The sequence below is a fragment of the Thermobia domestica genome, chromosome 1 (genome assembly GCF_964235325.1).
Source record: "Thermobia domestica chromosome 1, izTheDome1.hap1.1, whole genome shotgun sequence".
In the NCBI taxonomy this organism is placed as follows: Eukaryota; Metazoa; Arthropoda; class Insecta; order Zygentoma; family Lepismatidae; genus Thermobia; species Thermobia domestica.
The window spans coordinates 123,134,566-123,148,259 of NC_137454.1; the positions used below are offsets into that span (position 1 = coordinate 123,134,566).

The window sequence follows — 13,694 nt, forward strand, 5'->3', positions numbered from 1 at the left end:
GTCAATTCTTGCTACAAAGAAAATGTGTACCGGTATTTTCGTGTTATTTGGACTGGGGAAAAATTAAACGATGTTCACTGATGTGGCTAATTTTTTCCCCCGCATAATTTACGCACCCTTGTTTCAAAACAAATTTTTTCGTCTAAAAAAGTGCGAAAATTACGCGAGTAAATACGGTATATATATATATATATATATATATATATATATATATATATATATATATATATATATATATATATATATATACTTTACTTCTGTTTGTGTTATCAGAAAGTACTCGAACATTAACCTTATTTTGGGATTAATAGGTACTTAAGATTTTATGAACAAGCAAGGATCAAAACGAAAAGTTACTTTACCTTCATGCGTTTTTCCGTTCACAGTAAACGTAACTGCGTCCGTCACCATGATTAACTCCTTCTTGTGTTACCCTCGAAGCTGGCGTTAACTCTAAAATGAAGAGAACTATATACATATGCGAGATGAATACCAAAAGTATTTGTAGTTTTTTCTAACTTCCAAAAACAAGGAAATAAAGATAACTAACTTAGGTCTCTTTTTCAGTAAACTCTCTCTCTTTATCAATACACCATTGCTTTTCTTCCGTCCACTTTGTGTAGTATGTCGCATAGTCATTTTGGGGGTATGTTTCAGACACTGGAGAATAGCACTTCCAAGGGTTGATTTGCTGGCAAAATGGTGTCCGCAAAGAGAATACCTGAAGTTTGAGTATAACCATAAGTCACTCGGGGACAAATCTGGTAAGTAGGATGGGTGTGACATAATTCCGATACTGTGGTCAGCCAAGAGTGAGATCAGAACATGAGCTCAGTGTGGAAGTGCATTGTCCATGGAGTGAATGAAATTGCCATTCGCCATCTGTAGTCGTTTCTCAGTCAATTTTGGCAAAATCTCTATATCCAAAAGTATACAAAAATACTCATTCAAAATTCTATGACCTTTCGGAACAAGGTGGGACAATATCACTCCCTGGGAATCCCAGATTATACCATACAACACCTTTTCATTGGATGCCATCTGACAAAATTTTTGGCACGTGGTGATTCTGTGTTTCCACTGAATAGACTTTTCGTTTTTAGGTTGAATAATGGAATTTGTAATTCATTCATTGTTACAACACTTTCCAAGAAATTGTGTCCATCTCTTCTGAGGCGTGTCAAATTCACATCACTTGATCGAATCCTTGCCTCTTCTTGATCGTCATTAAGCAATCGTGGAACCCAGCAAAACGAACCTTTTCTTAGGCTCAGCTCGTTTGTAATTATTCGATCTACTGCTCCTATTGTTAGCCCCATTGTATCAGAAATCTCTTTTGCATGGTGACATGCCAATCTTCCATGATGACATTTTTAACATGGGTAATATTACCGTCAGATGATGCTGTTTTAAGACGTCCAGACCTCTGCTCATCTTTCACACTCGATTGCATTTTTTTTTAACTCACGCACCCACTTCCTAACAGTGTTTTCTGGAAAAGTACTATCACCACCCCACCCACCAAATTTTGATAAGTATCAGCTGCACAACGTCCAGATATGTAGGAGATTTCACAATTAAATGTTGCTCTTCAACCGAAAATTCTATGTCCCCGGGAAGTGTCACAAACACGTCTTAATGATTCACGCACTGCGACTGAACTATCGCCACCTTGTAAACGAAGGCTGCACTGCTTAGAGACGAAGAATGGAGGTCTCCGACTCTGCAGTTGCATTCGTGACAAAAATTGTGAACTATAGAACGAATTGAAAATTGAAGACTTACTCTTTACCAGAAGTCCTACATTACTGTACAAAAATTATATAGAAAAAACACACAAATGTATATAGCCATATTAATTGAAATAATTTTACATTTCATAAAACTTAGTGTACTCACAGTCATATTTATTACAGACACTTGTAGTCTATAGGAATCTTTTCCACGAGAAATACATCTATATAAAAAGATACTTTCAAGAATGCAGGATATTTTGTCCTGATTTATGAATTCAACAAAAAATAGATCTCCTGTTGGAGATAACAAATGTTCAAAAACTGTCCTATAGGCATAGTAGAGATGTCTTTTAGATACGCACTGTGGTATAACTTATTATTTCAAGTGTGTTTAGAAATTGATTTTCAACTACTGGACACTTCTAATACGTAATTATTTCCAATAACGACTTACAAACGAGAGTGTGATTTGTTTGAACTCTACTAAAATAACTGAAATAAAATTCCTTAACCAAAAAAAAAAAAAAAAAAAAAGTATTGTTTCAAGATGGTTGATTCATTTAACATTTTATGTCGCACTCCTAATACAAATATATTTGCAATGAATTTTCTTCCAGCTTCAGAAATTCAATTTGTGTATTTATTTTATCAATATGTTTGCGTAACTTGTTAATGAATTTCATATCTGTATATCATCTTTATATGATCAGAAAATTTCATAACATTGACATATTTAGAAAAATGTCTGATAGATAATTTATCTGTATGATATATTTTTTCTTATCAGTTCCTGAACTGTTTTTAGCAGAAAGTGATTAGGGTACGCGGTTTTGGAGTGAAGGTTCAATTCCTGGCTGAGCTCATGTGGTTTGGATCACACATTAAGCTGTAGGTGCACGTTTCATATAGCCTTGCTGCTGAAAGGGACGCTAACAGGGTGGAAACAAATCATGATTTTTTAAAATCATTTTTGTTGATATTTTTATTTAAATTTATTATTTGTTTAAATCAAATCTTTTTGTATAATACAAGTCGCGAACTGAAGAAAAAACATTAAAAACTGGTATTAAATGTTAATTATGCCTTTTAAATTCGGCTATAGTTATAAAATTAAAATTTTTAAGTTTCGGAGAGGGGATCGGACCCCTCTAAATACGCCCCTATTATTTGGGAACAAACAAACAGACGCACATACAGAAAATAATTTTCGTCTTAAATGATAAATGGTGATTTCCCTGGTGAAATAGTTAATGATTTACATACCCTACGTTACAAACAGAAGAAAGCACGATTGCCCCGTTACCTGTTCAAAACGGAATGATTCCTAATCATTCTCTGCATGCAACACTCCTTTTCGTACTGTAATATACATACATTTGCGTCTCATTGTATTATGATTACTATCTTCTATAATCAAAATAACAAAACAGAAATGGGATTTTATTTATTTTCACTTTAAATTGATTTATTTCGGGATTTGATTTAAATCAACGATTTTTATTTTTAAAAATCAAATGATTTAAATTTTGATTTAAATCCTGATTTAAATCAGGCTGATTTAAATTAATCCACCATGGACGCTAAACTCAAAAATCAAATCAAATGAAATCAGTGGAAGATTATTAGTATTTTATTCTCTCTTTGTTTCCTTTTGTGTGTGAATAAAAGAGAGAGGGGGAGAGAAAAGTAACAATCATTTTTTTCTATTACAATAACATTTGTCAAAGTATGAACTTTCACTATATTGTATGGTAAATAAATAAAGAACTGGACGTATACTATTAACTTTTCTAAAGAAAAAGAGGTAAAACAAAGCATGCTATTGTGTCAGTTTGTTGAAGTTGTATTTTGTAAAGCAAGAGAAATGAATTACGGCTAAACGAAGTTCGATACTACAGTGATATGCGTTGGCTACACTGCTATTACAATGTTACAAGAAAGTGTTTTTTAATAATAATAATAATAATAATAATAATAATAATAATAATAATAATAATAATAATAATAATAATAATAATAATAATAATAAATCTTCATAAGGTAAAAGCTAACCAACACATTCTACGGTCTAAGATGATCAAAAGTTTCATGTCACAGAAGGAAAGTATTAATATTGTATGCAGGGGCGTAAATAAGGGCCCCGCATACCCCGGATTGTGGGGGAGTCTCAAGCTATCAGGAGGCCCCCAAATCGTGAAGTGGGACGTAGAGAAGGGGTCCCGCTCGAGGCTGTCTGCGGGAGGGCCCCCAAGCCTTTAGTTACGCCACTGATTGTATGCTCTCCTTCCCGAACCAAACCCGTTTGTATTGCTCATAAGCCCCTTCACTAAGATCCTTCTTGGTATTTTCCTCATATCTTTTCAGTCTAGTCGAGAATCATTTCTCAGAAACTTTCCAATTAACATTCTATTATACAGCATGTATTTTTCTAACTTCGCGACATTATTATCCGTCTCAGATGTTTCAATTTAATTACCCGCACTGTATTTGGCAAGAAATACATATTATGGTTTATAAAATAATGACGACTGAAATTATCATTTATACGGTAAAAATAATATTTCTCTGAAGAGTTTGTATTAAAATTTAAATTATAGTGATAGTTTCATATGCTGAAATATTCTCTGTTTCAAAACTAAACGAACAGTTAATACGCATGTGAGTATTCTCTATGAAGCATATACGATTCAACTATAGGACATTAATCTAAAAGAATACAGGTTTTAATTCATTGAACATGCAGTATCTACAAGAAAGTCCTCTTACAATAAACGAACAATAACGAAGTGATTAGGTGCTGAGAACTAATCGATTTGGTTTCGAAACATGCTAATGGAAAAGGTCTAAATCCATCTATCGTAAGAAATTGGTTCCGTCTAAAGGTATCATGTGGAAAGTTATTTCCTGCTATTGAATTTACAAGCATTATATAAAAAAATACCCTATATTCAATATATGATTGAATCATTCTATTACTATTAACTGTTAATAACTCAAGATCTTATTATTCAAAATATTAAAATATTAATTTACATATTAATCCTAAAATATTCCTGGAATTAAATCATATATATATATATATATATATATATATATATATATATATATATATATATATATATATATATATATATATATATATATATATATAATTAATTATTATTAATAATTATTAATAATATTCTTTCCAAGTTACTTTCTAGTCTTCGTGTAAAATTGAATAAGCCACGGTAGACGAGAAACTGTGAGTAACAAAAAGTAAGAAAAAGGGAGAAATTAGAGTAACAAGAAAACGAATATTTTATCTTTTCTTCAGAAAGAAAGACAAGTTGTGATGTCTCTTTCAAAATTTAGAGGCCAATTCAATTCTAAATATTTTAGTAAGGAAATAGAAAGAAAATATAACGTAATAATGTTGAAAAAGAGACTCATTACAAAACTACACAATAACAATATCTGAGTAGTATAACATCCAAAAGCAAGGAGAATGTCATAAGCTGACGCATTTCACATCGTACGCACTAGAAGCAAAAAATTTTACACACTGGTTTCATTGCTTGAACATTACCTCTTATGTATCACTCAATAACTAGAAATAGCCCAGCACTGTTGAAAGAACAAATTCAAAAGCAAACTGAGATGCATGTACCCTCTAAACATCAATATTTATACTATTTTGTTCAATTGTTAGTTTTTCTTTAAATGAATTAGTAATCATTAAACAATACTTATGTCAACAAGATAATACAAGTTAAATTGATCGTAGATGGTGTCATTGTCTTGTATATCAACTACCAAAATTAAGGAGATGATAAAGATAAGGGTAAAAGAAACTAAATTGTTTGCAAGATGAATATACTGATAAGGAGATTTCATGAGCATTACAGACAATAAACAGACAAATATATTAGATACAATAAAGAAAATTACTCATAAGATTTTTTCATATTATTTGTCAATCACTTAACTATGATGACGGTTGTTAGTTAATTCCATTCAAGAAAAGAGAAAAAAATACACTGCAACAGACATGAAGAAAACTTCCGTTATGTTCCCGGGCACATTTTTTACAATAAATTAGTTAACCTCGCAGTACTCTTCGAAAATTTCATGGAGTAATTCAAAAATTGAATTAAAGCAGTTTTACAAATCTCGGGTTGTTCGTTATTTACTGGAATAATTCTCAGTGATGAGAACATTTTGCGTGAGATATCATTGATTTGTCAAAATGGAAAGTAATATTGAAAAAACGAAAGAAACGAAAGGAAATTACATTTGTAGATTTTCGTTCTTTGGTTATGCTTTCCGAGCTAAAAGAGACAGTGGTTAATGAAGGTGAGAAATTACGAAAGAATTGGTTAAATGAGAATATGGAGAAAATAGGAGAATCCCCAACAAACCCATGAACATGAGTTTGTTCGCTACGTACTCACAGGTTTTGAGGTTGATCTATCGAAACATAAGTGAGCACTGTACTACGAAGCCACCGTGCCCCTACTAGGATTAAAAGTTTGATATAGCAAAAATAACATACTTAAGGTCACATATAGCCATAAAAAAACTAAATTTTACACGGATGGTAATTGTATCCGCTTCGGTTTGATATAACATAATAGATATCTTCAAGAGCTTTGGTCGATAGGGTACAAATAAATGTAATTCGCTATGCTAGTATTTATAAAACTCGTTAGATCTCTAAATGGGTTTTCTAACAGTCACCCTATATTAGTATTCATAAGCTGGGATATGACTAAATCTCTTTTCCGTATTGGGAAATATTATATTTATTGTTTTTAATGAAGTTCAATATTAGTTTTCTCCATTCGTTTTTCTAGAGTTGCTCGTCAATGACTTTTCCAAAGTTGAGACTTAACAAAATCGATTTCTCACTGCTTTAAATAGTAAACTTAACAAGTTTACTGAAAATCATTAGATGCCTGTGATATAGCTAAGTCCTCCTAAATGAATTTTCACAAAGTTGATACTTAACCTAATCGCTTTTTAGCAGCCAAAAAGAATTCATTTATATATTTCAATCATTAGACTCTCAAATTTATTTTACTTCTGAGTTATTTTTAAATAAATGTTCAATAACTGAAACTTATAATTAAATCTCTCCCCTCTCCCCAGTTTATAAAGCTTGATCTATCTAATTTCATGAAAAGACTGAGAAAGGTATTTTTATTCTATCACATATACTACAAGTTGGAAAGAAAACTGCATATAAAGAAAATAATATTTGGAATCCAAATTTGCTATTAAATGTTTTCGAAAGAAGAGAAACATTCCAAACGTCAGCTGAACAACGTTATCGCAACATTATTTCAACTATTTGGCACAAAATTCTTGGAAATTACGAATGACAGTATATTATGTTTTTTGCATTTTATACGAATATCATAAACATATACAACCCTTCGTGATAAATAGCTAACACTTGTACTTGCGCTACTGGTGGTTCCGGGTTTGATACCCGGTGAAGGATCAAGCCTTGAGAAAAGAACAAAGCTCTGGTTCAGATCCACCCCTATGTTATATATCAATCTCACATAGCATTGGCGCAAAAAGGAAGTATCAACTTCCAATGAATCAAACCTAAACACATAGGAAATTAGGTTCCTAAACATTCCTATGTTATTTCTAAACATTTTCGTTGTGTTTTCTAGACTAGGGATGCGCACGAGACAAGATTTATGGCTGTCTCGACTCGAAAATATGCTGTAAAAGTGATGTCTCGACTCGAAAAATATATATTTTTCTATTGGAAGAGCCGTGTCTCAACTCTAATTTTGTCAGGAAAATCCTGTCTCGACTCGTCTCGTGCGCATCCCTATTCTAGACACTGTTTAATAAATGGTAAATTATTTTAGCTCTGTCACTGAAAGTATTTTTCTCTTTGAAATATGTTACCTCTGTTGTAGTGTTTAATAACAATACTAGGTATGCACTGATTGCAAATTTGGAGCGAAGGGATCGACCATGGGCGCCCACAGAGGGGGGAAAGAGGGGGCAATTGCCCCTTCCTGGATTTTCGAAAAAGGTTAACATTTATAGGCTCTTCTGGTGACAATAGTTTACTTTTAAAATCAACATTCACTAAATGATTTAGAGTAACAAAATTTAGTCAAATACATCCCTAAGACTTTAATCTACTTCTCTCCCTCATGTGATGTTTCATATTTTTTCAGTAATAATTATATTCAGCCTGATGTTGCATGCAATGCTAAGTATTTTGAATGATGGTATCCGTCAGTTGATTTGAAAAGATAATTTCGCTCTTTGTTGTTTCTTTTGCTGACGTGGTGCTGATAGCAATGAAGTTTTGTTTTGTTGGGTTTCATCCTTGCAATTGTGTGTGTGTGTCTTGCCCCCCCTTGGAAAATATCCTGCGGGCGCCCATAGGATCGACCTTTATTGATTATTCATAAAATTTTTAGTGCATCATTTATTTTCGTAAATGAGCACGCCATGCAAATAGTTGCATTTAGCATATCAGCGAAAACCATAATCGCTTTGAAAAATTGTATTCCCAGAACACATATATGAACTCATTTAGAGAGCTAACGATTTTTATAATTACAAGCATAGCAAATTACATTAAATTTCTTACCTTGTCGACCAAAACTGTTTTAGATAGCTATCATTTCATTACAAACAGTACATCTTCTGTAAAATTTACCTAAATAATAAATTTAGGTAAATTTATTATTTAGGTAAATAATAAATAATATAGACCCAATATATATTATGATTGCTATATCATACTTCTAATATTACTAGGGGTATGGTGGTTTAGTGGTACACTGCTCATCTCTGGTTCGAGGGGTCCTTGGATCGATTGATATCAGTACATGTCAGCTTGTGGTGGACAACATCATATCCGTGGGCTTGCTCGGATTTCTACTATTTCCCCCACATTCTCATTCAACTGTTTCTTTCACAATCTATCACCTTCATATATATTATACCGTACTCAGGGTCAGGGAGGGGCAATTACCCCCCTGAATTTGAGATTTACATAGATTTTATCAATAAAATAGTAGTAAATCAGTGAAAAACGCGAAAATTTACTTATATCAAGGGGTCTTCCCCCTTCCCCCCCAAGCAAATCTAAAATGACGCTCCTGATTATACTGTTACGAAGGACGTTTGTTTCAATCTCCGTTAAATCACCAGAGAAGAACTCTGTGGAATAACAAAACGAAAACTAGTCTAAAGTATATGCATGGAATATCTCAGTTTCTCTATACGAAAGACAGACTGGTATTCAATCATTGTGGAATATGAACATATCGAGTAAAATTGAAATGTTCGCCAATTGTGAACTGTATGATGTAATTTGATTTCTCCAAGCGGCGCGGCTGCTAATTTTTCTGAAATTTCAAGATCATACAGTCCAGGAAACACATTTTACCCCTCAAATGAGGCATATGATTCATAAGTTCACCAAGGTCATCTACCACTAATGGTATCCACCGTTTGCTTCTCTTGTTGTTTAAACCTTTAAACTTTATGTAGAACTTATACAGGGCGTTTCAAAACAACACCGACAACGTTTGGGAGGTGATTCCTGACACCAAGATAAGACGAAAAGTATAGACCATCCTGGGTGCACAAATGCTTCCTTTCGGAGTTATAGGCTGTCGAAAACATGAAAAAAAAATGAACTTTAAAGGTCCATAGCTCTAAAATTATGAGACCTACCGTAGTCGGGTCAAGACTTCATTTAAGAACTAGTATGTGCTCTATCGAAATACCCATGTTTCAGAATGCTGTTGTTCTTCCGCAACGATTTTTATAGAGGTAGTTTGTGAGTACTTCACATTATATGCCCGTAGTCAAACTGCATTAACATTCATTTCCTTGGAAATAAACTATATGAAGATTAAAAAAAAAAAAAAAAATCAAAGATTGATATCTGAAACCTGTACCGTACATTTATGGGACCCAATCAAAAAGAATAGTTAAATCTGTGTTCTAATGCTAAGAGAAAAATAAAGGTAAAGGAAACCTACAGCATCAAATAATTCAAGGCAGGTAGATCACTATTATCTCGACTACTTCTTGTAAGCACATCAAAGCGTGATATCGACTTACATGAAACTATGGGAATGTATCCCGCTGCTGCCCAAAGGTAAAAGGAAATATCTACGTTTTGCTCGTTTTGAGAAAAGCAGTAAAAAAGGTAATGTTTGATCATTTACGCTAACGTTAAAAACTTTTGTTTTCTTTTATATTCCCTTTTTGATAGGCATAATAGGGCAACAATGACATAACCAGGACATGCACAAGCTTAAAATAATACATGTAGTACAAAAACACGAAAATGGCGCGAAATGCAGTTACTTCCGTTTACCTTTGGGCGGAGTTGTCAGCTGACTTGATATCACTTTTAACTCTGAGGGTACAATAATTCTATGTTCCAGAAAAAGTACGCTGATTGAGATTTTGAAATCTATCACATCAAATAGCAGTTTCAAAGCAAAATCAACTCCATTCGGAAGCAGATTCGGCTGATAAAAGATCATTTTCAGTTGCAGTCGTAGATGGTATGTGCTAGAACTTCAATCTGACATAAGTAAAGGCAAAGGTATCAAAAACTGCGAATATCTGGCAGAAGTATTCATGAAGAAAATGGAAACGAAGTACAGGAGCTACGATAAGGTTAACATTGTTTTCGACACTTATCAAGAAAACTCCATAACGAATACTACAAGGTAAAAAAGAAGTAACACAACTATACCTTCGCAATACAAAATCATAGACAGCACAAACTTAGTAAATGTCACTTTCGCATATTGGTACAAAAGATGAACTAACAGAATACTTGGTCCAGAAAACGCTTTACTGTGCGAAGGCGAAAAAGAAAAATTTTGTAGTTTCATGGCGTTCAGAAGTTTCTTCTACGCACTGTTCATTGGACCATATACGTAGCACTCAAGAGTCAGATACAAAGATCATTCTCCATTCTGTCAACGAAAAAAACAGAGGCGACTAAATTGTTTATTTTTGCACAAGATAAACAGATTTTGGTTCTTAGAATATGAAAATATCGTGTACTTTCAGTGCTGTTATATTTTGTGCCCAATTCAAAAGATATAATTTCGACTGGAGATATATTCAGTGCTCTAGGTATATACCAAGATACTTAAACTGATCCGTTTGGTCGAATGTATAATTCAGCATATTTTTGTTCTTTAGTTCTCTTGCATGTCCTCTCGTTGTTAACATATACTCGGTTTTCCCTTCGTTTATGCGTAGCCCAAGGTGTTTCGCTTCTCTTTGAAACTCTTCAAACGCTCCTGTTAGGGCCGGTTCCGTCCGTGCTGATATTACCACGTCGTCTGCATACGCCATGTGCTGTGTTAGTCTGTTATTTATGCATCCTCCTGGGTTTGTTTTGATTCCTCTTGCCGCTTGTTCTAGTGCAATGTTAAAGAGCACCGGAGATAAGGGGTCTCCCTGCCTTAGTCCACTATTTATTTCAAACTCTTCAGATCTGATATTCTGTACCTTAACTTTCTCTTTTGTGTCTTTCAAAGTCATTCCTATCAATTTTCTCAGTTTGTGTGGTAATCTCATCCTTTTTAGGCTCATCTAGGGTGACGTAGGCTTGTCTAAAGTCTATGAACAGATTATATAAATTTATATTGTATTCGTATGTTTTCTCTATCATTTGTCTAATGGACAATATGTGATCTAGAGTTGATCTTCCCGGTCTGAATCCTACCTGGTATTCACACAGTATTTCTTCTGCCTATTTTGAGATTCTTCTATTGAGCATTACTGCAAGTAGCTTATATACCGTTTCCAAAAGAGCTATGCCTCTGTAGTCGTTGCATTCCATTTTGCTACCTTGTGTATAAGGACCATTTCTGCTGTATACCATTCTTTGGTCATTTCTTCCTTTATCCAGATTTCAGATATCAGATTATGAATTAGTTTGTGAAATTGCACCCCTGCCTTCTCTATCAGTTCCACCGGTATCCCGTCTGTCCCAGTTGCTTTATTATTCTGTAAGCATCTTATAACCTATCTTATTTCTTCTTCATTTGGCCCTTTTGTTACTTTCTGCTCTTCTGACTCCCATTCACATTCTTCTGTTTCCATATCGTCCATTCTAGGTCTTGCTTCGTTGTCTGTTTCATCGTTCGTCTTAGGGTTTAACAATTCCTGAAAATATTCTCTCCATCGGTTCGTGATCTCCTCTTGTCCTGTGGCGATTGATCCATCCTCCCTCCTACATATTTCTACTCTTGGCTGATATCCTATCCTAAAATCTTCAATCCCTTTGTAAAATTTCCTGTTTTCTCTAGCTTCGTAACTCTCCTGAAGGCCAAGCATTTTTCTTCTTTCCCATTCTCTCTCTCTCTTTTTTTTTTTACTTTTTATCAGTTTGCTGGCTAATGTTCGCTTTTCCTGGTATTTCTCTTGGCTCGCATTGGTTTTCATCTGTAGCCACTTTCGCCTTGCTTCGTTCCTTTCTTGGATCACCTTATCACACTCTTCGTCATACCATTCCGTTCTTTTATTTCTCTTTTTCATTCCGATCGCTTCTTGTGTTGTATCTTTCAATATTCTTTTTATAGCTTCCCATTTTTCTTCGATGCTTCCTTCTTCCTTCCAATAAAGTTCGGTTCTTTTACTTGCCTCTTCTTCGTATTTTTGTGTAACCCCTTTCTCCTTAAATGTACTAAAGTTGTAACTCTTGTTTTTTTTTTCCTCGTGGATATTCTTTGTTTGTATTTGATTCCGACTAGAAAATGATTGGTGTTGCAGTCCGCACCCCGATAGCTTCTTACATCCTCAATGTCTGACGCGTGTTTCCCATCAATCATCACATGATCTATCTGATTTTTTGTTCGTCCATCAGGAGAGATCCAAGTTTCTTTATGAATTTCTTTATGCGGAAAAAATGTGCTGCTTATATTCATGTTTCTTGTTGCTGCAAAATCTATCATTCTTAATCCATTTTCACTTGTTTCTTCATGTTTACTATGTTTTCCTATTGTTGGTTTCCAAATGTCTCCCTTTCCAATCTTTGCGTTCTAATCCCCCAGAATTATTTTCACACCATGCCTTGGAGAGTTCTCATATACTTTTCCTAGTTGATCATAGAAGTCCTTTTCCATTTCCTCTTTCTCTTCCGTCGGAGCGTGGATACTAATCAGAGTAATAATAAAGAATTTTCATTTTATTCTTATCTTGCATATTTTTGGATCTATTGTCTGGTAGTCTATTAGTGAATGCATAACTCTCTTGTATATAGCAAAGCCAGTCCCGAACACATTGTTTTTCTCCAATGTTTATTATGATTATATATTCTTTTAGAGGTATCCATTCTACATCTTTCCATCTTATTTCTTGTAAGGCAGCTATTTGTATGATATATCTTTGTAGCTCATTTTCCAGATTTCTCGTAGCTCCAGGTTGGCCTAGGCTTCTCACATTCCATGTAGCCAGTTTCGTCTCCAATCCGCACCAAGGTCGTCGTCCTCTATTGTCCGTCCGGCTTATTCTTCGTTGAGGTTTCTGAATATCTATTTTTTTTTTTTTACAGGGTCGGGTTGTTGGCCCTACGCCTAACCCCCAAACCTGGGGGATCGGGAGTTTTCTGTCGGGGTTATCTTCCCCTAGCCTTTGTAGGTTCCCCTACTAACTTCAAGGCAGCAGTGCTGATTTGGTCCATCCCGGGGTGTATCCCGGTACCCATCATATCTGATGGGCGTTCCCCTATCCGCCACCTTGGGAGGCGCCTGGTGGGAGTCCAGCATCTTCCCCAGGATTTATTTGCCCTTTCTTTTACGAAATCATTTGAAAGTATTTTAGTAACTCTTTATGGGTGAGCCTTCATTTGTTTCTGAAAGTGTACGAAACTCTTCAGTGCGAACATTAAGAATACTTCCAGTGCAGTAAAACCAAACAAGTTAAATGCCTTGAGCATCACTTACACCATAA

General features: G+C 34.4%; 1 protein-coding gene across 2 annotated transcripts in view; it reads right to left on the reverse strand.

Annotated features, from left to right (window-relative positions):
- LOC145666569 (uncharacterized) overlaps positions 1-10,604 on the reverse strand; it is a 43,345-nt gene extending 32,741 nt beyond the window's left edge. The window contains exons 1-2 of one of the 2 annotated variants that reach the window (XM_081733923.1): positions 10,480-10,604; positions 363-453 (exon numbers count right to left, since the gene is read on the reverse strand). In XM_081733923.1, coding sequence (XP_081590049.1) covers positions 363-411 — 49 coding nt within the window. In that variant the 5' untranslated portion in view covers positions 412-453; positions 10,480-10,604. Of the gene's footprint in view, positions 1-362; positions 454-5,304; positions 5,392-10,479 lie in introns of those variants that run through there. The other variant, XM_081733933.1, reaches the window with a different exon arrangement.
- Between the last annotated feature and the right edge of the window lie 3,090 nt (positions 10,605-13,694).